General features: G+C 43.4%; 3 protein-coding genes, 1 long non-coding RNA gene and 1 other non-coding gene across 9 annotated transcripts in view; 2 read left to right on the forward strand and 3 right to left on the reverse strand.

Annotated features, from left to right (window-relative positions):
• Window positions 1-26,167, forward strand: part of LOC136436447 (uncharacterized) — a 98,043-nt gene that overhangs the window by 19,839 nt on the left and 52,037 nt on the right. The gene's annotated exons all lie outside the window — the stretch shown is intronic.
• LOC136436440 (uncharacterized) lies at window positions 8,995-11,252 on the reverse strand. Its single transcript, XM_066430429.1, has one exon. It carries the CDS (start codon window positions 11,143-11,145, stop codon window positions 9,952-9,954), a length of 1,194 nt encoding a protein of 397 aa, XP_066286526.1. The 5' UTR covers window positions 11,146-11,252; the 3' UTR covers window positions 8,995-9,951.
• LOC136436439 (uncharacterized) lies at window positions 11,283-17,525 on the forward strand. Its single transcript, XM_066430428.1, has 11 exons — window positions 11,283-12,849; window positions 13,645-13,751; window positions 14,104-14,171; window positions 14,318-14,439; window positions 14,669-14,778; window positions 14,891-15,001; window positions 15,172-15,264; window positions 15,379-15,479; window positions 15,655-15,813; window positions 16,082-16,201; window positions 16,436-17,525. Exons 1-11 carry the CDS (start codon window positions 12,242-12,244, stop codon window positions 16,907-16,909), a joined length of 2,073 nt encoding a protein of 690 aa, XP_066286525.1. The 5' UTR covers window positions 11,283-12,241; the 3' UTR covers window positions 16,910-17,525.
• Window positions 13,602-14,993, reverse strand: LOC136436441 (uncharacterized). The gene is made up of 2 exons (XR_010756044.1): window positions 14,879-14,993; window positions 13,602-14,458 (listed from the first exon to the last, which is right to left on the reverse strand). It is a non-coding gene; the product is annotated as an uncharacterized lncRNA (long non-coding RNA).
• Window positions 25,008-25,079, reverse strand: Trnae-cuc (transfer RNA glutamic acid (anticodon CUC)). The gene has a single exon. It is a non-coding gene; the product is annotated as a tRNA-Glu (tRNA).

Consider the following 26,167-nt stretch of genomic DNA (forward strand, 5'->3'; position numbering starts at 1 on the left):
TTCTGTTTTACTCTCTATTCTACACACGTTTAACATTTTTCATGGTGTTTAAGATTTATTGACTGAAAGACCCTTATTGTATAATGATCATCTTACCATCTAAGAACGGGTCATGGCAATAAAGCAGTCCTAAGTACAATTACACTGAGTACTAGTATAGTATCTTACTACATCTACCATGACTAATGAATACTAGCATGTACAGGTTCAATTTCTTCTCGCTTCTTAAGACAGTTGTAAATGTAAGGACAGATGGTGCTTATAATACATGGTTATCTAATTGCATAGGGAATACGATTTTGTCCATCGACACATTGCACTTTGAAGATCACATCCTTCTAAAATATGATTGAATTTAGAATATAATTGAAATTACTTACAGGACCAATACTATAGCCCGAACGACACATTGTTGCAACATGTACGTGGTCACCTTTCTTGTTCACAAGTTTAATCAGATCATTACATTGCTTTATCATTTTGTTTCACATATGACGAGTGTCAGGGTGCATTTTCACAAGTATATTTTTAAGAAGCAGATGATTTTAGACAAACTAAACTTCAACACACTTGAACTCTCATATAAAACCATAAAACTACATCGAAAGAACTCTAAGAATGACTTTCGGTGTGTCGCATAAACTGTAAGAGAGAGAGAGAGAGAAAGAGAGAAAGAGAGATAGAGATAGCATTCTTTCTAGATCTGTAAAAGATTGCATTGCACTACATTGAGGTCCGAACGCGTTACCTTTACCTTTACATTCTAGATCTTGTCTACAAAATTACAATGCAATGTCTACCACCGTATAATACGACTTAGACTTTAAGTAGTATTTTTCTTGCGTTCCAAGACCTCGAGATCCTTTCATTCACCTCAAAACCTACTGATTATAGTGAAATACGAGAGCTCACAGAAACAAAGTCTTCGGCGCCCGAGGAAACAACAACCTGCTTTCAATTTTTTCTTTCGTCTTATTCCAGACATTGTTGGATCAGTATAGCATGTCAAAGAACATGGGAAGGACCAATTACGGCGGTTTCTTAGGAATTCTTTGAAGACTCGATAGCATTTTAGTTGATTCAGCTTGGTGCGGCAAGTACTTTTGTTTCATGTGTCGAGTAATGCAATTTCTGGGCGTAATGGTGTCGCGACTATACTACTTTTGTGTCTGTATTATCTGTGAGCAGACAAGAAATGCGAGATCTCTTCGAAACTTGTGGAGAAGAGAATCCTTAGTTTCTGCAAGGAGGTCTAACCAAGATTGAAACTTTAACTTTCTTGGTTTCTGGTGGTGTCTTGTCTTCAAAATGACGTTCTGTTCACCGTTGCAATGTTGTTGATCACATTCTTTTCACTGCGAATTGGTCTTTGCACTTGATATTGAACTATAAGTTGTCTTGTTTTTGTCCAATGATAGCACTTCTGCAGCACTGTTACAGTATGTGCTTAAACAGTACAACTAGAGTGTCTTGTATATAGTATTACTATAGTCAATTGTAGCACTATTACAGTGTAAGCTAAAACTGTGAGACTACAGCCTATTTCTATATTATAGCCAATTGTAGCACTGTTACAGTATGTTTTAAACAGTACGACTAGATCTAGAGTGTCCTGTTTTCATCTTATAGCAAATAAAACGTACAATATGTGGTACAACAGCACAACTACAGTTTCCTATCTCTATACTATAGCCAATTGCAGCACTGTTACAATATTTGCTAAAACAATACGACTAGCGCGTCCTGCTTTTAGCTTATAACACGGTTATAGCACTGTTACAGTACGTGTTCTACATGTAGGCGGTGACACCGTGGGTTAGCAGGTTTGTGCCGCGGTCCTGTCAGAGTTAAGCCCGTTAGTGAGAAGCTGACATCAGTACCGCTGTCTCCTGCCTCCATTAGGAGATGACAGCCCCGCCACAACCTGTCGGACCGTCCCGTCGTCTGAGTATACAGGCGGTCTGGTCCTAGCCTCCACCCGGCCTTCTCACAGGGTCTACATGCACTTTTCCGTAAGGCGTAGGCAGCCTATTTTGATTTCCAATAATTCATGGGGAAAGCCATCTGATGCACCAAATTCGTACTCGTAGTGAGGCGACCAAATTTTGCGTAATTGCCGTCCTTGTTTTTAGCGTAATACGTAGGGGGTTCTTCTAAATTCAGAGTTGTCGGGACGCCCCATGCGGACTCCCTTCTTACGGAGGTATGTATCGTAGAATTCGGACAGCAACAATTTGCCAGTAGAGTCAATCCACGACTCCACGGTAAGGTTAACATCTCCCCCTCGGAGACTAACTGCGCCTGCAATTGAAACTCTATGGTGGCCAAACTTTTCTGTCAAATATTCTCCCTATAGCTGGCGTGGTTAGTCTGGTAGAGACTAGTCGGGTCCGACGTACTCTCGGTCTTTACTCTCGTACAGGGCTTGAAAATACTTTTTCTCTGCATAATGTCGTAGGTCGTCGTACGACATTGATGTCGTGCGATTCTAAAGCTAGCCTCTACCAGGGTCCAGAGGCGGCTGGAAAGAGTAGAAATTGGCCAAATCGACAGAAAAACATGCAAGAGGAGTTAGTTTGCTACAGGGGTACAGTTTGCCGCTCTAGGATGGCATATTGGACCCTCTCTCCGTAGCCGACTCCCTTTATCATAGCGTACTATTCACTTTATTTGGCCAATTTCTACTATTTTTCCAGCCATCCGCGTCCCCGGAGCTGAATGAACTTTATTGCTCAAGAATCGTACATGGTACAATGTATGGTATTAAATCAACAATGGTAATAAGAGACTTGAATTTGTACGAAACGTGTACGACCATCCCAACAGTGCCCTCAGTTAGCGTTCCTACGACCTGCCCTCAACCTGCAAAGTTAACGCTGCAGGTAACATAGAAAATTACCTGCACTACTCATTTTCTTTCAATCAAATTTCTTTCAATCAAAAACAATGCTTTGAAATTGGTCCTAGCAACATCATTTGGAATCTTGTCATCAACTGTATTCAAGGATGCTATTATGAAGAGTGCAAGGCACTTTTGGGGCCACTATTGCCTGTATATCACCAACGTGTTTCCGGCTTGTTTTATCATGGACCACTGCCGGTGAGGTGCTAGTAGATACCACAGCAAATTTTACATGCCCTAACCTGCATATGCGGGTGGTCTTTTGACACCGTGGATAACAACCCACTACCCCCACGGCTTCAAAAAGGCTATGGGGCTACCTTTACATTTTACCTTTACTTTTCTGCTGTATTAATTGTCCAAAGTAAACCTCGGTCGGGCCCGTCCCTCCCTCTGCCCTGCCCTCTCCCATCGGGGGGCCTGAACATGAAAAGGACGTCGTCTCCCCGCCAATTAAGGTCCCTCCAATCGCGGGAACGACTGTTTCCTCAGATCTCGGCCAAAAATTCGTCAAACCATCCGCGAGGCATCCTCCGAATGTCTGGAGGTTCAATTAGGCCCATTAAGTGATGATGGAAGCCGCGTTCGTCACTGAAACACCCGATCCCCCATTTCCTCGTGTTTTCTATACAGACGCTTCTGGTCAAAATACACACACAAGTACTAAATAACAACGTCGTTAATAACAATGTTCACTCCTGTTATTCCCAAAATGTTTACGTTATTGGAGGAAACAAGAGTACATTTGTTCTTGCCGGTTGCTAAGGTAGACCTGTTAGCGAGTTGTATCATATTTCGAAGAAATTTGAAAAAAGATTCAAAACATTTTATTGAAAACACACATAACTACTTTATAACGTCGTTAACAACACTTTTCATACCTGTTATTGAATTATGGAATAAAAACCTTTATTGCAAATATAAACATATATACATTGTCAAACTAGTATAAGAAGTATAATCTACTAAATAAATTCGACTTCTCGCTTCTTTGCAATGGTGAAAACGTAAGAACAGTTGTATTTTTATAATCATAGGTTTGTCTAAACTTATATTCCTGTTATTCCCAAAGCGTTATTGGAAAAATTGAAAACATGCAACAGCTAACAATAACACAAGGTTACGATCCAATTTCTAATACAGATCACATACATGTATCTACCATCTTACATGTATGTATATCTGACTAACTTAAGCCGTGCTTAAGGTTATGAGAAAGTAGCGAAACCCTCATATTTCCAAGTAATTGGCGCTGGATGTTTTTTTGTTCTATTTGGAAATCCTTAACAATCGACTACTGTTTATATGAAAATGACCATGACACATAAAATTCCTTGAGTAGTTCAGAACTTCAAAAGATTTTTGGGTAATCCCCGTTAAGCCCGGCATTTTTCTCGACAAGTCCGTATCCTGTTGTTGTTCAGTCTCCTCGTGGTTAACACTGAGCTGTATGTGTTGATAGAAACTATGTTTGTGAGAGGGACTCTTGCAGTTATTTTTCAAATTCTTTCGTTCGTTAGTTGTGCGAAGTATATACTGTATATACAGTATAAATATATATATCAAATCGTACGATATGCTTAACTATGTTAGTGTAAAACATTTTTTCGTCTGGCGGTAAAACAAGAACAAAATCATGATATAGCGCTACAAGTATGCGGTGGCCCGTTCAAAGTATCTATTATTAAGTACTTTAATAGTAACCTTATAGTTGTGTTAAAGGAGTACAATATTTTTGATGTTTCAGGTTTCTGTTGATTCCTTTACACATACAGTAAGTTGTCTCAATCCCATTGGCATCGCGTTGCGATATTCAGAGAGTGCATGTTTGCTTTTCCTGTTGTTCTTTGCAACTGGCTGGCATGTATTTATTGGAACCGCCAAAAAAGGGGGTTGTTTTTGCACTGTTTCTTAAGTCTACAAATACGAAATAATGTGTTATAACGTGCCTGAAAATGTCAAAAGCATGAAGATTTTATCATCCAGAAAAAGCCGCGAATGTCATCAGTTCAAAGTTGTCGCCAAAAATCTACAACGAGAGCTCTCTACCGCCCAAAAATCATGACCATAGGTTGTCCAAAACACGAGATGTCAAAACCGAAGATTCTTCTGCAGTACCTATGAAAGCCGCCAGGTGGCTCAAAATCCAATCATTTCTTTGATAGAACAATACCTAACCATAAACCGAACTTCATGACAATCCATCCAAAGCTTCTTGAGTTATGCTTCTTATCCACATATATACATACATACATAATACATACATACATGATAGTACATATATACATTATACATGCATAACCGTTACATAGATACATACATACACACAAACTCTACCAAAAGCATAACCTTCATTGCTAGGGTAACAAGTATCTTTAAGGCAGTTGTTTGTGTGTTTAAAGTTGGCATACATACAGGTGCAGCGGCTAAACCGTGCGGTTTCCCGTGTTGGCACTAAGCTCTGAGGAAACCTTCAGAGAGACTTCAGCCCCTCGGCGAGTGAAATGTCGGCTAATTGACTGTGAAGTTTGTATTCCGCTGAAACACGAAAATAAACTTTGGTGGCCTTTCGATAGCCTTGGGGTGTGACTTCGTCATCGGGTTTTACTAGTGACAGGGGTGAGGGGCCTTGTTTTTGTTTTTATTGTATGAAGGATACCTTGATCGTTTTCAGGTTCATTTACAGCAGTTTGAGTAAAAGTCCAGACCTGTAACTAAACAGAGTTTGGCCAATCATTCCTAAGTTATACATGTAGCCAACAGTTTTTTTTAACCAAACTGTCACGCATCCAGGATCTTTCCATGAATTTGCTCCCAACGACTCCCCAACCAAGGCCGGTGCTGAGTTGGGACTTGGGAGTAGCCTGGAATCCATCCTATTCTAGCTCCAGTTCGCTCCTCTGATCGCATCCGAGCAGAATATGAATTTCCTGTCTTTGATTTTTAATAAATTCACAGTTGGCTAGCGCAGACGACTTTTTAAGGCAACCCCGCTGACCAACTCCCAACCACAGATATGTCCCAACCATGGTCTGGAGAAGTTCGGGAGGCCATGATCGGTCTTATATGTTCTTTGTGGCTAAATTGAATGTAACGTTCAGATATATGTATGTATGTGTGTGTGCGTGTGTCTTCCCGTTGTAGCATAGGTGTGTGAAGTTAACTGACATCGTAAATATGAACATCTCAACATGACCGCTCTTGCCGATTTTCCTACATAATTTCTCAGCAAAATATGAGGCCAGCATAATAATTGTTTATCTCACACATGTCTATGAAGAACGTTACAACAAGGCTGATGCGCATTGTATCAAGCATTCATTGCGTACTGATATCTTCCGAAGAGTATCATTGAATCACGTTTTGATATTAGAACAAAGCGCCCCGAAACCAGTCCATATACCCGTCAGGTCACTGTTGCCAGCAGGACATGGTCATGGGAATAAAACCCGTGACCTACAGCCGCGGGAATAGAACCTGTGACCTTTCTGAGTTGTTCGGTACGATAGGCTCGTGGAAGGAATTCGGGTAATTGAAAACTTGCCTGGTGGTTTTGTGCCTTGCTTTCTTTCCATACTGAGAAACTGCCTCTCTAGCCTAGGTTACACATAGCCGAACATGGCTCCCGAACGCTAGCCGACTCAGGTCGGCGGTAGTTCGGGAGCATTCTGACCAGTTTTTGGGCCACGCCTATCTTTGGCGCCGAACATGCGCCGAAGATGCGCCGATCATCTCCTAACCAGTACACGAATTACTCCCGAATGGGCCCCGAATGCTTTCTAGCTTACTCCCAACCATCCCGACCTCTAGCCGCAGACTGCCGAATCTCTCCTGACTAAACCCCGACCGATTGCAGACCCTCTCACGAATTTAAATGGACATATTCAGCGACTTTCAAACGAGGGGTCATTTTCGGTTTTGATTAAAATAATCCATTCTATTATGTTGTTAACATCACCGAGAGATCGAATTCGGATCATGGCTAGCTTTAATACTGCTTTTAGTGTTCTTCTTTGTTTTTGGTCGTGTGAAGGTCGGGGGTGATTCGCCCACGTTCCGATAGTAGTCACTTGGTTGAGAATTAGTTAGCAGAGTTTTGTCTACGGCCTTGGGGTGAGTTATGGATAGGTTGGAAACTAGTTGGGAGTAAGTCAGTAGTGTTTCTGGCGTGGTTAAGGTTCTAATTTTACTACTGACTCAATCCCGAATACCAGCCGAGCACTAGCCGACCGCGCCGAACACCAGCCGACCCATTTCAGACCCTCCGTCCAGAGCCGAATGTTTTGAAATTTTCAAAACATTCGGCTGGCGCAGCCGAACACCAGCCGACTCAGCCGAACGCCAGCCGACTCGGCCGAACGCCAACCGAGCTAGCTCCCAAATCACTCCCGAATCACTCTAACCATGGTCGGGGGAGAGTCGGGAGGCCATGTTCGGCTATGTGTAACCTAGGCTTCTCTTTCTATAAGCATATAATAGACCGATCCCAAAGCCACGCCCCCTGTTCGATTTCGAACACCTCCGTCAAAAACAGGGTTTGACGGACCAAACATGGCCGCCGCGGCAAGGTGGAAAATAATGCCACTGACTTCGGTTTAGCTTTTGTGGCACTGAAACCGTTTCAGAGCGGGCCAAATAAGAATGCTATGTCTTCTTTGTTGAAGGCTGTATCCACCGGGAAGAGTTGTTTAAGGAGGGGGTAGGTGTAGTTGCGATGAGAGTGTAATGTTTTCGGTCAATGTTAACGCGGTATGCCCCGCATAGCTTTCCCTTGTTGGTGGGCATCAGCGCCCAGTTTCTGAGAAGCAGGCGATGCACGTGTAAAACAGGGTTCATATATCTGTGACAGGGTTCCCACTGTATTGTCTGCATGCATAACAGCTGCGTGGTATTTAGTAACTTAGAATTAAAATGCATCCTTTTACTTCCCTGTTCACTTTCAAGTTAACCAGTTTCACACACCAGTAACTGAAGATACAAAACTCTGCGCTAGCGGACTTTGTAGTAAGTCAGCATGTGGTTCAAGCTTCCTCTCCTTGAGTGCCCGATCAATTATCTTTTTAAATTCGTTTTTGTTCTGAGCATGCATTCAACCAATACAGTGGAAAACCTGTCCCAGATATACGTACCCTGCTTTACACGTGCCATTTCTGCCCCGCCAACGCTGTTCTTGACGGAGGTGGGCTAAATAGAACAGGGGGTTCTATCGGTCTTCTATTCGTTCGATATGGTGTTCTACAGGATCGGTCTATTGGAATTGGAGAAAGATAGTGAGTTCCAGCGGTTTCTAGAGTAGGTAACTTAAACAATTCAAAGTGTAGGCAGTCCCATAGCCTTTGATGCCGTATGGGCAGTGGCACTGTGACTGTGTCTTGGGCACGGTATTGGAAGGCGGAGCCCATCCCTCTCCCTCCGCCGCCTTTTACCTCCCCAACCGAAGTCAGGTACCTATTTTTACACCTGGGTGGAGTGAGGAAGGTCGTGTTAAATGCCTTTCCCAAGGACACAACGTCTGGCCAGGAACGTCAGGAATCGAACCAGTGGTCTTGTATCCGTTCGACGCCACAGCGGTTTTCTAGAGTATGCATTTGTGACAAACGTACTGTTTCAGTCGCACCTCGGGTGGAAGTAGGGGAGAATACCCCAAGACAGGTGGTTGTGTGTGCGGAGGTGGTGATGACTAACACGACTGACCTAGGTCACACGATGACAGGTCACTTTCTGTGTACACATACACATACACACACACAAAAAAAACACCGGCGGAACTTCATACACGTTAAGCTCTCAAGCACTAAGCTTTCTAAGAATTCATAGCATAACATATTCACAAGAGTGCAATTCTTCATTCATATTTTATGATATGTATTGACAATAGGAGGCTACGGTCGCCATGACAGTTTTGGGCGCGGCTTACAAATTACTCACAAATGTTTCAATCAATACATTTCTTCCGTCCAATTAAACCCTCATAATATTCCAGAAAAACGGTTTACCGCACACCATCATACTGTCTGGCAACAATGCCGACTGGTTTCCCAGGCTGCAAAAATGTTTTGACAAGGAAATTTTCTTATCTTCTCCACCAATTAAAGAGCGTCCGAGATTATAAATATAGGCTCTCCTCATTGGTTGAGAGGGAAACAGTGCGGTTGATTCAAACTGGAAGGTACAGCCAGCCGTGTAGCTCCCGTGTTATCGGCAATATCTCATTACTGGCCGATTGCTTTCGGCCACTTTTTGGTATAACGATGTCTGAAGTATTCCTCATCAAGTTTTGATCAATGTCATAACCTAAATTACACACCCTGGCGCATAATAGCTGATTTACGTACATTACAACACTGGTACCGGTAAAAGTTTAAAGATAATTGCTTCCAGGCGCCCGGGACGATCGCTAGCCCGGCTGACGCACCCCGCGGTGTTTGTAAACATTCTGGCAGAGCGAGGAGCCGGGCCGGGGCTCTCGCCTGTATCATGTTTCGTTCCCCGTCAGCTTGTGCAGGCTTGATTTTTTGTGTTCCAGCCTCTAGTTCCAGCCACTGGTACCGTGAACGGGGAAGACAAAATACAACGATAGCGGAGACAAGTGCGAACGTTTTCTTTTTTTAATTCATTGCGTCAAAATAACAAGTAACATAGTGTCAGTACTAAAAGAAGCATTGAATTTATTTAGACATATGTCTATACTTTCAACGGGGTGAGCATAGATGATAGAACAAAGTTATTTACACAAACCTCATATCCAGTCGCCGTTGTTTATAACATGGTCATGATCCTGTCACTTTTGCGAGACGGGTGGTTGCGCTGAATGGTCATTTTTACACTCGACAAACGTCAGTTACGTCCAGTTTGTCCAAGGGAATACCAGTACAATGACAATAAGAAACACTTGAAGAACGGCCCTAGAACGAACCTACTCTCTACTCTACACTAAACTGTCTAACAAAAGGTCTAGTCAAGTAGTTCCAAATTCGCTGTCCGTGTCCATGCGTTCGTCCTTGAATAAATGTCTTGCTCCGTATTTTATCATCTTTATGCACCAGCCTTCAGTTCCATTCATGCCCCATATACGGATGGCCAGGTAAATTTGGATAGTGAGACCTTACCGCGTCTAACACACACTGGGGCATAACGTCACGGTCGACTATGTGGTACCCGTCGTCCAACATTCGCCTTGTTCTCCTTCTCAAGTACCGCTCGTCTTTCCATCCACCCAGATTCTTGATTTGTCTCCAGATTAGCTTGTATTTTCCTCTCCGGGTTCCAGAATTATACGGATGCGGTTGCCTCTGATGTAGTAGGCCGTGTGTCTTGCCCGCTCTTCTGAGATGATGTGCCATGATGCATGGCGCCAAGAAGCACTCTTGGCATTCAGCGTCGTTGCTAGGGAGATGTGAAGATGCGGTGTTGGAGGTTGAGGCTTGCGGGTCTGTAGTCGTTCTGTTGGCGGCTGAGGACGAAGGCTGTGGGTCTGTAGTCGTTCTGTTGGCGGCTGAGGACGAAGGCCGTGGGCCTTTAGTCGTTCTCTTGGCGGCTGAGGACGAAGGCCGTGGGCCTTTAGTCGTTCTCTTGGCGGCTGAGGACGATGGCTGTGGGCCTTTAGTCGTTCTCTTGGCGGCTGAGGACGATGGCTGTGGGCCTTTAGTCGTTCTCTTGGCGGCTGAGGACGATGGCTGCGGGTCTGTAGTCGTCCTGTTGGCGGCTGAGGACGAAGGCTGTGGGTCTGTAGTCGTTCTCTTGGCGGCTGAGGACGAAGGCCGTGGGCCTTTAGTCGTTCTCTTGGCGGCTGAGGACGAAGGCCGTGGGCCTTTAGTCGTTCTCTTGGCGGCTGAGGACGATGGCTGCGGGTCTGTAGTCGTCCTGTTGGCGGCTGAGGACGAAGGCTGTGGGTCTGTAGTTGGAGTTGTAGTATTGGTTGTTGATGGTGGAAAAGCTGACGAAGAGGCGATGTTGTTTGATGGTGAGCTGGCCGGCTGAACAGATTCGTCATCGTCACTGCTGTTGTCGTCACTACTGTTGTCGTCACTACTCTTGTCGTCACTACTCTTGTCGTCACTGCTGTTGTACCCTTCTGACCACGCGACCTCAGGGTATGGCTGCAGCTGACCTACATTATCGTCAGGAAGTGAGACCTCTATCCATTCCCATCCGTGGAAGACAAAAAATCCCCGTGTATTCTCTATCTGATCTTCCGTCATGCGGAGACATATGTCTCGGGTTGTCCTGTCGTCTTCCCCCATTGTAGGCTGATTTTGAAGAAAATAGTCGGAAAATTGCAAGAGGAATCAAGTAGGCTGGACCGATCAGGCTTAGTAGATAGAAGAATGGGCGGGAAATGCGCGGTGACACAGGAACGTGTAGCAAATTTTAGGTGAATTTGCCATCAATTTGACAAAGAGATCTGCCAGGGGTCCTGTTTTATTAATTATTAATGTATTGGTATATAAACTGATGAAAAAATCAATTCCAGCTATATAGAGATCTCCTTTCATCAGAAACATTTGCGCAGTTGATTTGGATGCGTTCCCTTATCTTCTGTTTGTTTTTGCAAGTTGTCGTGACCCATGACAGGAATGATTAGCATTGGTGAGACGGCGGAAATTATGATATTGAACATCTTTGACTTCATTTGTAATACAGATGTCGGATAAAGATTACTACCTAATGAAGGAAAAATTGAAGGGTTCGAAATATCTTTCTGTCAGAGATGTCTATCATTTCAAAAGCATTGTTTTAGAAGAACGTTGTGAGCAAAACAAACAATGATTCACGGACATATGGACTGAATCACGGAAAACGCGGGAACTGTTAGGGCGTCACAGAAACGTATCTCCAAATGGCGGGAATACTGTGTCAAGCGTCCAAACGCAAAAAAAAGAGAGAAACACATAGTGACATACAATGTTTCAGATAGCTTGACAGAGTGCAGACGCAAAGGGAATGTTTATCGTATTTAATTCTGATGTAAGACTAATATATAATTTGAAATAGAACTGTTGTACCACTTTTTTCAGTATTGTTCGTTTGTGTTTCGGTGACCCAAGGAAACATAACTTTACATAAAGTTTATGTCACATAAACAAAGCGGTAAGAAATTTTAGTCAATTTGCCTCAACCTATCTCAACTTCAGTTGTTAGACGTAAAAAAAGTTTTCTGACACAAACCTTGTAGAATAAAGGTAAAAAAAAATATATAGATAGATATGGCCTGTCAAAGACGTGACCTGACCCCTTTGATTTATTACCTTCTTCTATCCCGCCATTTTCGCCTTGTGCATCGCATTTTTTTCGCTCGCCTTTATTTCGGTATTTTACGTTGTATTTTCACAAGAAAGTATGCTTCACGCAGCCCATGTGATAGCCAATAGGGCTGAGAAGCGTAAGGACTGGCCGTCTGAAACACCGGAGGCCAGGAAGGCCAGGAACAAGAAGAGGAAAGACGAGATCGCTGCGGGCAGAGTAGCTAAGCCTTACAACATGTCCATCACGGGCAAGCAGGAGGAGATCGACGCTTTCCGCCGGAAGCTGGGTGAGGTCTGCAAGAAGATGGGGGGTGGAAAGAAGCCGGTGTCACTGAGGGAGGGGATCTACCGCGCTCTTTCTTCCTGGATGGAGGCCCTGGAAAACGCGGATGCTGCAAGACTGATGGCCGACTGTGGAGAACAGGGACCAGCCGGCTCTCCCTTCAAGCAGAAAAACGGCTACTCCGCAGCCAGCCCCAACACCATGGATGAGCCCATATTTTTCACTACTCCGACCGCCATCTCCTGCCTCACGTCCAGGGTGCACGAGCACGCCATCAAGTGCCCAGAAGAATTGGCCATGAAGGATTCCCCCAGGATGATTGGTCATGCGGCCAAAGTCGTCCTGAAGTGCGCGAGGAACCACGAAGTCGCGTGGGACTCATCCCCTCACTTCAACAAAAGGTTCCTTGTGAACTACAGGTATGTTTCAAACTTGAGATCTTACTATTTGTGTGTATGGTGTTGGAAACTTCATGACATCATGTGATGTATGGTGTTAGAAAGTTGATGACATCATGTGTTGTATGGTATTCACAATTTTCAAAGCAACATCTATAGAGCAGAGTGAGACGCCTTCAAATACTATGAAATAGATATCTTTATTATGGAGTTGCAGATATTGCTGCTGCCTCGTATGTTTATTCTGACTTACAACTTTTCAGCACACTCAAAAGTTAGCAATGAACTGAAAATAGTGCATGATCCTTTCGATTATGGTAGTTGTGCTGGTTTACTGAAGAAACAAATGCCGGGTAGTCAGTAAACCTATTATCGTGTATGTGTTACTCATTATTATCCGTACGGAAATCCCTTCTTCAATAGAAATCATAATCCATCTAACGACCCATGACGGGCCGCCAGACACCTCCCGTTCTCCGACTCAAATGGAAAAAAGCGGCTGTTTTACTCTATAAGCAGAGCAAGGGTTTCGACTGGTTATTGACATGTTTTTATGCGTTTTTGTCGGGCTTTCTACTTTGTCATCTTTTGTGTTGCATAAAACTATGACAAAGTAGAAAGCCCGACAACAACGCCTAAAACATGTCAATAACCAGCCGAAACACTCGCTCTGCTTGGAGAGTAGGCTGTTTAGCCTTTATAGCTAAAGGCCCAAAGTGACGTAATTTGTTGCTGGCGCCATGGCTTATAGTAACATTTGCACCATCCTTGGGTATGTAGTAGAGCTAACTTTTAATTGAGATTGGTTCCTTTCAGGATGGCGCACGCTTACTTTTCCTCTGGGATTCGACCTACACAGTATCAGAAGATCTGCACCGCGGGAGGAATTGGGGCCATCGAGGAAGGAAACCTGCGACATCACCGTAAGCCGCTATCTTACATGCGCATTGTACTAACCATGGCACGAATAAATAAATCAGAGTGGAATTGCCGTTTACAAGGTCCTACCTACTATACTTGCCATTACTGGTACTGTAGTTCTTCGTACACGCAGAGTGCAAAACCCATGTGTTGTTGCTTTTCCGCGTGTACCCTTAGTTGACCAAAGCACGTATACTTACCATCAAATGCGGAAATTTCCAAAGAATATATATCAACCGTAACAATAAAGAATAAAGAACGAAATTTAACGAAAGTTCAAAACCTGTTCAAAATAAATGATCATCAATTCATTATCTGTTATCAAGCGCATGTGATTTTGTTTCTTTTCCCCAGATGAACCGATGTACAGTGAGGTGGTGGCCAAGTTGGCGCAGGAGTCTTGTGCGTTGGCGCTGCAGCAGGTAGTACAAATCTGTGTACTACCATCATAGATTTGTGGGGTGTCTTTATGGCTGAACTACATGTATGTTTCGTTGTTCAAACATGTTTGAATAATAGTACTAGAGGAACGTCAAACTATGTTTCTAACGCCAGATCATTTCAACAGGAAATAGAGCTGCAATCCGAGGCCGATGGAGATGGATACCGGGGCATCTCCATACTGAGTGATGCCCGCCACTGCTGGAGGAAAAACGCCCAGTTCTCGGATGTTGTCTTCCTGGGTGACAGGTCAGTAAAACGCCAAAGCCTTAGGTCAAGAAAAGAAAAAAAATGGTTACACTGCATGTTGCATGAATTGCTATTCAATCTATTTCAAATCATTTGCATCCTGCGTTATAACCTTTTGAAAAAAACGTTACCAGTGTTATATCTTGACAGACGGATAGATTTGGGAGGTTGGTGCCATTCTCTAGATCAACCCAGGAATGAATACGTTTTTATACTTTTATACTTTTAGGAGTCATAAAGCACTGCGGGTGGAGACGGTTTCAAAAGCTGAAATCCGCTACGCGCAAAGCCACGAGAAGGAGGGGGTAGAACGCTTCTACCGGTGGGCGGATAACAAGGGTAGGTTCTGTGAAAATGCAGCAACAAACGATTTGCATCGATTTCTTTTCCTTGTTGTTATTTGGTGATAAAGATGCTTTCTAAAAGTCTGTTTTGTTACCATTTCCCCTAGGACTCCGCATTATCGTCCATGCCCACGACAACAATGCCAGCGTCAACAAAATCGTAGAGGACAGGGCTGCCGCCGGTCACCCGACTGTGAACGGAAACGACACGTGGCACGGTAAGGGTCATGCGAAATTGTGAAATCATCATCATTAATCATTCGTTATCAGGTCTTTCATGGCTCGAATAGATGGGTGTATACTATATACCAATGAGAATCACTTAGCCCTCGTCATGCCCGTAGCCCGGATTTGTAAATGGGATGATCACTGCCACATCTCCTTTCAGCTACGAAGAACATCGCTCGGACGATTAAAGGTATCACCTCTGGGGCACAAAGTCGGGAGGGGACCAGCTGGTTCCTGGACCTGGCCGACAAAGGTAGTCTGGCTTTCTCACCTTTATTGGTGTATGCTTTGTAACATCCAATGCATGTTTGAATATTTTTATCAGTTGAAAGAGACATTGATCATTCATTCTATTGGTTCATTACAGCTGCTGCCATCAAGACACACATATATTGGTCAATGAAAAACTGCGGCGGAGAGGCAGGGAATATAAGAGCCGCCATAGACAACATCATCAATCACTACCAGGTACACACGCACAATCACAAACGGTTACAAAAAACCTTCATTGATCCAAATACATAATAATTCTATATAAAGAAATATATATGTTGTGTGTCAGTGTGTGTGTTCAATTCAGTCATGATGATGTAACCACTCCAACACAAAATGTGCAGCACAAGTCTTACCTTTTCATTCTCAGGCTGACCATTCAAAATGCCACCACACCGCCAGGTGTCAAGTTGAGGGTGCGGACTATGTGCCGTACAGGCAGCCCATCACCAACCCAGATGCGGAAAAGAAGCTGCGAGACTTTTTACATAAGACAGTTGTCTACAAGAAGGCAGAGAACTACATTCACGTAAGTCAAGCTAGTCATAAATTGTCAGCTTACATGTACTGTAAGGCCAATGATGTGCTGTACAACACATTGATGCTTGTATAGTCTACGGAATCAAATTCTTTTTCTATTGTCCTTTTTTTCATGTTATGAATCATTCTGTTTCTGATAAAGGGAGAAGCAAAATCTAACATACTGGTACCATTGACATTGCCTCTCTCCCGTCGTCTCGAACAGGCTCTCATTGTTTTCTCATTGTTTGCTTGATTTTTTAAATTATTTTCAACAGGCAAAAGACACCCACTACGTGGAAAGCTTCAACAACGCTATGCTAGTCTACCATGACAAGCGGATTTGCTTTGGGCGAACAAACTACTTGTTGCGGGTGAACCTCGCTATCCTTGATTGGGTGAGTGCTACTGTAACCTGTTGTTGTAGCTATTATGTGAGACTGTGAACGTTATCTTTAGAAACTGACTGTAACTGCATGTGTCCCACACATAACAAGTACTGAAATTAACTTCAAACTGCAAAGTAACCACCAGTAAATGGCATATCCTGTAATTATATCTAAATTGAAATATCATAAAGTTACCATGTTATTGCAAAAGTACACGGTAAGTCATTATCTTTGTTTCCACAGAACGACCACGTGGACAGGGAGTACACATCCGTGTGGTTTGTAGAAAACGCGGCCAATCCACGGAAACAGCAGCCGAAGAAACAGCTGGTGAGGAAGGCCTACAAGTTCCGCAAGGACGTGTGGCGACTATTCATGCAGAAGGCATGGTACTATGGGGGACCTGCTGACGACGGGCCCGTCGCCGACGCGCCCGCCGAAAATGGGCAGGGCGAGGAGCCAGCTGTAGGGAATGGGCCAGACCGGCCAGCCGAGGACCCAGCCGAGGAGCCAGGAGCACAACCGGCCGAGGAGCCAGGAGCACAACCGGCCGAGGAGCCAGGGGCCCAACCGGCCGAGGAGCCAGGAGTCCAACCGGCCGCCGAGGAGCCAGGAGTCGAGCCTGCCCAGGGACCGCGTGCCCGTCGAGGTCGCGGACGAGGTCGCGGGCGTCGTGGGCGTCGCGGTCGTGCCTGCCGAGGGCAGTTGTTCGCGTAGACAACTGTAGTCCACCCTTTTTATCTGTTTGTTTGGTCATATTTGTTTTTGGTTCGTTTATTCATGTATTCATGTCTTTTTCTTCTTTGTCAACATCATACAATGTACTTGCTTGGTGCAAGGAGGTTAGATAGTCTAAACACGAGCATGGGTAATCTGCAAAACTTGGTTTTCCTACACAAATTTCTTTATTTACATCTTATACATCAGTATAATGTTTACTTCAACTTGTACTGATTTCTTCGTTGTTTCTGCTTATCACCATACTATGTGGTTAAAAGTTGGTCCTAGTAAAACGTGACGGTATAAGGGAGAAGGACGAAACGATAAGGGAACACCAGCAACTGAATTTGTGCGCAAAAAGACATGTAGAATATGACTGTTTCAGAGACATGTATAATATGACTGTTTCAGACTGAGAGACATGTGTAATATGACTGTTTCAATGACTGTTTCAAAATTTTATCCAGTTGCTTGAGTAATTACTTTTGGCATATCTTACTACCTGGATGTCTAACTTTCATCAACGCATGTACACTGTATAAAATAATATATGAAATACTAGTACATGTATGACGAGCCTTTAGAAGTACGAAAATAACAATGTGGTTCTTTACTTGTAGTGTCTGATAATTGACAATTTACCTCACCGCAAAATAAGGGGCAAACATTGACCTGGAGGCAATGATAATCACCTACGATAAAACACATCATTTGGCTATGTTGAACATGTAACTTATAAGGAACATGGGCGACTGGCTTTGTGTGTGTAAAGGAGACAGGTGCTTTTTTGCATTAGATAATAGTGTGAATATCTACAGTGTCTAGAAATTGCCATCTTACCTGACCGACAGATCAGAAACCAAGATTGACCTGAAGGTTTTCATACTTACCACAGAAAATCAAGTCTGCTCCTTGGTCTGCTGAAAGAACAGCTGAACACGTAACGACTAACGTTACATGTATCCACCGATGATGTATCGCCCTTGAACGGTTCCGTTTACAACTTCAAATTATGAATGGGTATCGATATTCATTTCATCGAAATCAAACCATGAAGTGTAAGGAATACCGGTCAGCACATAACTAAAATAATCTTAGAAATTACAGATCACTGAAAATCGCACGGCATGGCCATCGTGGCCAACAAAGACGGGAAAATGGCGTCTATCTTCGTGCATGAGGCGTCTGCATATCTTGCAGTTGAAATCATTCAATCCTACAATTGTACCGATTTCGGCGATTCTAACAAGTTAGAATAAAGTATTGAGAATCATCCCACCGCTAAAACGTCATTATCTGGGCTGTTGCGGGGAGCAAAACGTTTGCCTTCGGAAATTTTCATCCACCCGCCGAACCCAGCTAACAGGAAAAACAACAACATGACCCCGGCGTGACCCCACCGACGAAGAATGAGATGAGAAGGACCATATAGCTACCAAACTTCTTCCTGACATACGAAATGGCGGGTCTCTAACGATGACTATATCTTGTGAACAAATAAGTCTTGATAATAAATAAAGCTGATATTTTCCAAATTTTTCCACGATACCAAGTGTAACTACACAAATGTAGTATCGACGCGTTTGCTTGCGATCGCCATTCCTCTCCACAGCTGACGGTAAAAAAAAATGGCGGTCAGATAGAAGAAACGCGCGCATCGCGGCAAGTTCATCTTGCGAGGGAGGCCCTGCCAGTATCCGACGTTTCACAGTACGCATGGGTGCTCGTGGTGCTAGGCTGTTTTCTTTTCTTTTTCGTTGGAACAAAATCTGAATTCTGATAACTTCTGTTCCTCGTCGTACTTACGTAAAGTTACATAACTGGCAGATCTTGCTTGTGATGAATAGCGTTACACGATATAAGCTGGGCGCTAGAAATGCACACATTTTTCCTCGTCTATTGCATGTATTCCTTTCTGTATTTCACTGATGTGAAATTTGTAAAGAAATGGTCAAATGCTGTTCCCATCTGGCTAGCTTCGAACTTTAGACCCCCTGCTATGTGGTGATTTGTGCCATGTGGCCCTACCGTATCTTCACACCATACTTACCGTATTTGTGAAAAAAATCTGGTATTCTTATGTCTTATTTGACTAGAAGTACAAGTATTGTCGCGAAATATTCTCTTAGGCCTCTTTTTCATAGCACTGTTTACATTAGCACGGTCGTTTCACGCCTGATTAATAACGCAGGGCTTCAGTAATCCCCTCCCACCAGGGGTGGCCACTGTCTGCCAGGCTCCCGGCCCAGCCCAGGCAAGCCACCCTGTATCAATTAAATACTCATTATCGCCGCTTCACGGGAGCGGTCTCACGGCCTTTAAGACGTTTTCCTGCTGACCTGTTTTCGTGAAGGAGTCTCGCAACGAAGACTTCCGTGTGAGTGACACTCTAAACCGGTTGATCGTTGCAGCGGAAAGATACGACCATTTTAAATGTCTGAGGGCCTGTTTGGATAAAGGTAATTGAGGACAGGGCCGATAGGATGGCTGGAGCCTCCAGGGAACGAGGTCTGACGGCTTCATATCCGTGGGAACGAGCTCAAGGGGGCCAAGTCATAGACAGGTTTCTCCTAGTTGTCTGAGTATCGGGGAAAACCTCACCAAAAGTTTCGTAGAATCGTCGGAAATGCGTCACAGAAATACGCAACAGTGCTCACAACGATGAGAAATAAGTCAAGACTGAGGGACTATAACTTGGTCGTAACTGCTCTAAACATACATTTTATTGTTACAGTCCTGTCTCCATGCTTTCTAGGTCAGGTTTTTATGGCTTGACGTTCCAAAGTACCAATTAGCAACATGTAAAACCTGGAGCGAGCGAGCGTTTCACAAATAGTGACTATCCTGGTACATTTTATCAGAAGCGACATGGAGCTCATACATTTGTTTGATATTATTTAGGTGTGTTTAGAACGAAAGAATGTTTCCCAATCTCTCAGCTGTGTGATTAAAAAAATGTCCACGTTTGATAAGGAAACGGCAGAGTTAGGACTTTACCTCCAAACTATTTAAGGTATCCCAATACTTTAGAATGACTTATGTGAGTGCATTACCTTCTTAGTCGTTTGAACACAAGGTTTGAATGATTTGATATTTTGTTCTCCGTGAAATGGCTTTTTATGGGTCGTTCTGTTAAAGATATTCGATAATCGTCTGTAATTTCTAATGCGATTAAAGAAGACCATATCAACACTACAGTGCCACCATAATTCACTCGGAAGTTGTTGCGCCGGAAAACGGATTTTATAAGTCATCAACGCTATGACTAGGAGACTGTCTATGTATCAGGAAGGTCATAATGACGACGCTTCCCCGACGTTCTTCCGACAACACTTCCTCCTTTTTACGACCATTTGCCGACTGTTGACAAATACACAACAGTTTGTGGGTGTGGAAAATATAGCCCCAACCACGCTGTCATGTTTACTCTTAGTCTAGATAAATGAAGGAACATTCTTAGCTGATTCCTTAACGATGAGTCACCATTCCCAAGGTGATTTAGATCGTCCATCTTGGTCACTATCCTCCCGTTAAGACAACACTTTTCAACACTCACATCCATCTATTACCAAATCCCTTTTAATCCGTTTTCTTAATTCCTTTCACACGATTATCGAATGATGGTGTCTGTCGATGAGCAAAAAATACCACAACGAAGTCATCGCTGGTTATCTCCCTACCGGAAAACAGTCGGAAAACAGACACCGAAAGAGATAACACTTTATAAAAACTGACGACAAATTTGCGACGGCAGGTTTTGTTTTCCTACCAGTTCCCCAAGGGGAATGTTGTCGACCATGCTGGCTTGGATTTCAGTAGTAAATTGGTTTAGACGAGTAGAGAGATTGAAAAACCATGAGACAAAAAAACGAAGCTATTTGACAACGTTTTTCTGATCCTCATCCTCAATCTGAACTTCAATGTGATTATGACAGGTATTACTTGTACCTGAACCTGACATTGCCATTGTCATCTAGCAAACGTGTATTCGTAGCTATAACAGGCGCAACGAATGTAAAGCCGGCCATCTCTTCAATATTCAACGATGCTTTTATTACAATGCTTTGAAATTAATTACAAGTAGATGTCATTTTACTGGTTGTTTTGGAGACACAGCGTACGTATAGCACACTTCTAATATTCATTTCAACACCGTACAATGCCTAGACTAAGTCAATAAATACAACGTAAGCTAATCGCTCTTGTAACGTCTTGTTTATTTTCGTTGATCAACCAACACTGACAATAGGGATTACATGGAAATACACAAAACATAATCTCTGAAAAACTTTCAAAACTTCCAAGTCGTTGCTCTTTGTAAACGAGTAGTTAATGTACAGATTTAAAGACTTCTGAGTAAATTATCTCCGAATCGGCAATAACAAATGTCGCACTGTGTCAATGTTGCTAATATGCACCAACATATTATGAATGAGTCATTGACCGAAAGTTCAATTGAAGTGAGGGTCATAATCAAGGTCAAGGTCATGAACTTTAAGTAGGGACATGTTTATTAGTTACAAATTATACCACATAAAACTTCTTTTTATAAAGACTGTAAAACTGACGACAACTTCCTTACGTCGCAACATCTCATAAAAAGGAAGTAAGACTTAAACAAATGCTTTGACGCAAAATATTAAAAGGAAAACGTCATTGAGTCACTGCTGACGCCGAATGGCCGAGTGGCTAGCGGACCCGAGATCGTGAAGTCATGGGTTCGGTTCCTGGCTAGGCGTTGTGTCTTTGGGAAAGCCACTTTACACAACTTTTCTCACTCCACCCAGGTGTAAAATGGGTACTCGGCTTCGGCAGGGGAAGTAAAAGACGGTGGAAGGAGAGGGATGGGCTCCACCTTCCAATACCGCGCCCTAGACACAGTGGATAAGAACTCGTCGCTTCAAAAAGGCTATGGTACTTTTTATTGAGTTTGCTCAGTGCAAGGCCGGTGCCGCAGGGACCACTTCTGGGCATCGAACTCGCTCACACCTCTGGTCCAATGGTAAAGGGACTACCTTTAGCTACCTTTACTATTGAGTCAATCCAGTTACTCACGAATGAAAGACGCTGACTCATCCACCGTTAGTTACATACCGTACTGCCGGCACCCTTCGTGCGGGGCACAAAGACTTCAAAGGAATGCACCCCTGCCGCAGTCACCTGTTGATCGCCGACTGCCGCCATCTTGGCTACCCGTCCCTTTTTACCTCAGCACGCAATTCGCTCATTTCGGCAAAAAATAAACTCCCTCGTTTCCTGTTGTCCTTCATCGGTGGTACATTACTCATAGCCTGAACCGTTTAAGGTCAAGGGATGTCATAGATGTATTGTTTAAAAAGGGGGATGTTGCAATTGTCGGCTTGCTTTTTTTAGTTGTTTTTTCTTTCTTTCAAACCACACACGTGATTGCTAAAGAGGAAAAGAGATTGCGGCGCATATAGACCACACAAAGATTATACGATTTCCTTCTATACTTACACAAATATCTGTACAAATCACTCAAAACTCCAATAACAGATATAATGTACATTGTCTGGCTAACTCTAGAGGCGGTTGTGGTATGAGAAATTATTGTTTTCACATACACACGTTTTAGAAATAACTGCAACCGGCCGAGTAGTAGAGATATTTTGGAGTACCGTTCACAATAGGATGAGCTAATTTGCTAATTTTACGGACTCATGGGCGCGGTAAATTATTGTGTACATTAGGGTAGTGTTTGAACCAGCGGGCGGTAAGCAGCGGGGGGTGTAGCCGCCGTTTCGTCATTGAATTTAACGCTCAATCAACCCTGACCATACCTGTCCATACACCTGCTTCACACAGACAAATCACGCCGCCTAACTATTACCGACTATACCCCGAGCCCTTTCGGCGCCCATTACCGACTATACCCCGAGCCCTTTCGGCGCCTACGAGAAGGAGAAAAAACAACTAGAAAGGCGACATTTGTTAGCAAATTTCACTCCATCTCCCCATGCAAAAATGGAGTGCTCCAAAATCTCTCCTGTGCAAATATGGAATATTTCCACATAACTCCCATGGAAGAAAATGGACTCTTTCCACACTTACAACTCCATGTATAATGGTCCATTCCAGAAACACCTCCACTCAACAAAATTGAGTCCCGAGTCCAAATATACCTTCGGTACGGAATGAAATATAGATTTAAAAAAAAAAAATTGTTCATGCTTCTTGGAAAACTACTTTCCCTTGGCGGGAAGTGTGAACAATGCGAGATAATCTCTACTTCCACCGGGGTATAAAGCAAATCTTGCAGATGTCTTTGTCTCTTACACGCGAATTTGGGTCGTAAGTCCCACGAGAAGAGAGGGCTGTTACTACAGTCATTGTCGCTTGGCACGAAAGTTCCAACCTTAGCTTGTGTACCCAGTTTGTTGTCTATATGAGTCTTCTATATGATAGAAATATTTGCTTTTTACATTGATTCTGACGGGGGACAATGCCATTGAGTGACCAAATATTGGTCTACGTTTGTGAGGTGTCATATTTTGTTTCGCTTGTGAAATAACAGACATGTTGCGTGCGTATTCAAAAGCACCGATTTTTTACGTGGTCGGAAATCTTTTTTTTTTTCCTCATGAAAATATGTTGGCATTTTACACCGATCTACTAGCGGATATTGGTTATTGTGTATGACCTGGATTTGGATTTTTGTAGCCTTGCTAAACGTTTATAAAAACGGCTGACCGGCGGCAAGCCTACAGACATGTCTCGTGTTCTTTATCCCACAAAAAAGGTTGTCAACTTTTAATGTGTCTGAAATGTGTGTTCTTATGGGATTCCGTGTGGAAGATAGAGTGTAGAGTGAAGATATGGAAGAAAAAACTATTCAAAGTTTATCATATCCTGTTAGGCTAGGACTAGATGCTTTTCTAGTCTAAAGATGTATGACATGCATGTGCCTTATTTGACTCGAAACATCGATGCTTCGATAACAATATCAACGCAGTTGCTGCTTGCGCTTGCCTTGGTGAGTATGAAGATCAACCTCTCTTGTTATTAGTTATCATTTACCTGCCCTTATTTCTTTTAGATAGGAAATGAAAATCGTGCTGTCACTTTGGTAAGTTTTTAGGTCAGGTAAATGGGCACAATTTGCTAAAAGTTAAAACATAATTGAATATGTACCAAATACTTCGATCATAGTCGGTGCGTCTTTTCCTAGCATAAGATGAACTTAAGACACGGTTAGAAAAAAAAAATTATTGTTGTTTTAGAAGGTTATGGGCGAAGAGCGGGTCATATATGTATCATTTCCTGAAACAAAATTAAACCTGTACCAAATAATACTTCCGTCGTTGGCGGCGAGTCTTCTCTTAGTCTAAGATGAGCCGATGACACACACTTAAAAGAAAAAAAAGAAGAGAAATCACGTTGTTTTAGAAGGTTTTGAGTGAAGAGCGGGTCATCAAAGCGGAGTTTCGGCGCCTGTCGTCTGCGCCATCATTAGTGCTAGGTCATCGGCGGGGCGAGAGAGGGCTGGGCGCCAAATTTGGTGGGTGGGGTCGTGGTGACGTAAATCATCTTCCGGGTGTGGTGTGACGTCATCGGGAAAGAGTGAGGAATACGGGGCAAAGTAGCGGCTTTTCATTTCATGATTAGCACGAGCGAAAATTTTGATTGAGTGAGTATGGGGGGCCGGTAGAAATAGTATGCATTGCGTAGTCCTGTACAGAGTTTTCCTGACTTTCAAAGTTTCTTTTTAGATCTTATTTTCCGCAATTTTGTGGAAAAAGTTAGTCTTCTTCCTTGAAACAGTCATTCATAATTCCTGATATTAGAAGACAATACAATATACTTCATATGATACAACACCCATTTTTCTAACAAACTTTCAGTGAGGTACTACTATTTCATATCAATTTTCCCTCTCACGTTTAGTGACATGGCGTTTGTAACAGTGGGGGTTCAAGCGCCTCCAACTGACCAGGCTAACTGGTCGCGACCTTTTAGCGTAGTGGTTAAGGCGTGCGTGCCTGTGATCTGGCCTCCGGTTTCGGCGTGAGTTCGAATCTCGGTTGGGATCACTTCTGTTTCTATAGCTACTCGCTCCTTTGATTTGTTTCACTGGTTCCCACACCGGGAATCGAACCCGGGCCTTGGCGATGAGAGCGCCAAATCCTAACCACTAGACCATATGGGACAGCCAGCAAGTACATTTAAAGTACAACATAGAAAAAATATGACTAAAGATTCTAGACATGACCCTGTTGTAAACTTTCGATTCCATCCTGGCCCACCCAACTCAACTGTTGTGTTACTACAATGTACTGTTTATCTGCTATATAATGTACCATTGGTTGTCTTTGTCAGTTAAAATTTATGAGGTGATGTTGATATTAGATGTTAATATTAGCTGTTTGCTAGAGTGCATCGCCTCTGTGTCTTTTATTTCTTCTTCTTGAAAAGATTGAAAAGAGTTTGGTCTCATTCCGTCCCTATCCCCGAGACCACCACTGTTTGTTTATTTTGTACGGGTGAACCCGATTTTCTGCTCGAATCATCTTGTGTACCCCCGGGGGACGTCGAAACCATTGGGCCGATGATTCGCCTGACGCCGGGTGAGATCCAATCTAGAGATACGGGACAGATGGGGAGGAGCCCCCGACGAACCCTCCGACAACACCCCGACACTGCGTGGTGATGACTAGAGCCAGCTGTATACTACAGGGATTGAGAGCTAGCTAGGAGAATCGGGGACACTTGTAGAACACGCTGTCATCTCTTTGTCTACAAATCCTCTTGTTGACGACGAGGATTAAGAAGTTTGTTGGGCTTTATAAGGAGATAATGATAGACCTAGGGCATTGTGTGAGGATAGACGTAGGATACACTAGTCTCGACCAAAGACTCCTTGGGTTGTTAGAAGATTCTTAATAGAAAGTTACTAGTACCCTGGATGCCAGACTACCAGGCCAGCGCCTCGGCGCTAGGGCCAACATGCTCCCAATGAAATTATACAACAGTTCCCCCTTGAGATAGACCATAGATATAGTATGGAGGGTGTAGTTGGGGTATGTGGCTTCCCCGTCATCCAGGCTACAAGAAAGTATATATACATTGTAGTACTTAGGTCAAATAGGGTGAATGTACAGTGTACAGCAGCCAAGGCTGCCCGACTAGCTATTGCTATTACAAGGGGCCAGCCTTGAAATAAAATAAATAGGGTGAATTATCGAGCCATTACGTATTGGCAACCCAAGACACGGAACTCAATGGCCGACTAGCTCC

This window comes from Branchiostoma lanceolatum, chromosome 6 (assembly GCF_035083965.1).
Source record: "Branchiostoma lanceolatum isolate klBraLanc5 chromosome 6, klBraLanc5.hap2, whole genome shotgun sequence".
NCBI classification, from domain to species: Eukaryota; Metazoa; Chordata; class Leptocardii; order Amphioxiformes; family Branchiostomatidae; genus Branchiostoma; species Branchiostoma lanceolatum.

Bases quoted from the DNA above. Each gene is read 5' to 3' on its own strand.
- LOC136436440 (XM_066430429.1), bottom strand. From the start codon at position 11,145: ATGGGGGAAGACGACAGGACAACCCGAGACATATGTCTCCGCATGACG.
- LOC136436439 (XM_066430428.1), top strand. From the start codon at position 12,242: ATGCTTCACGCAGCCCATGTGATAGCCAATAGGGCTGAGAAGCGTAAG. The intron at 14,172-14,317 runs GTAGTACAAATC...TCATTTCAACAG, and splicing joins GTGCGTTGGCGCTGCAGCAG to GAAATAGAGCTGCAATCCGA. The intron at 14,779-14,890 runs GTAGGTTCTGTG...CATTTCCCCTAG, and splicing joins CCGGTGGGCGGATAACAAGG to GACTCCGCATTATCGTCCAT.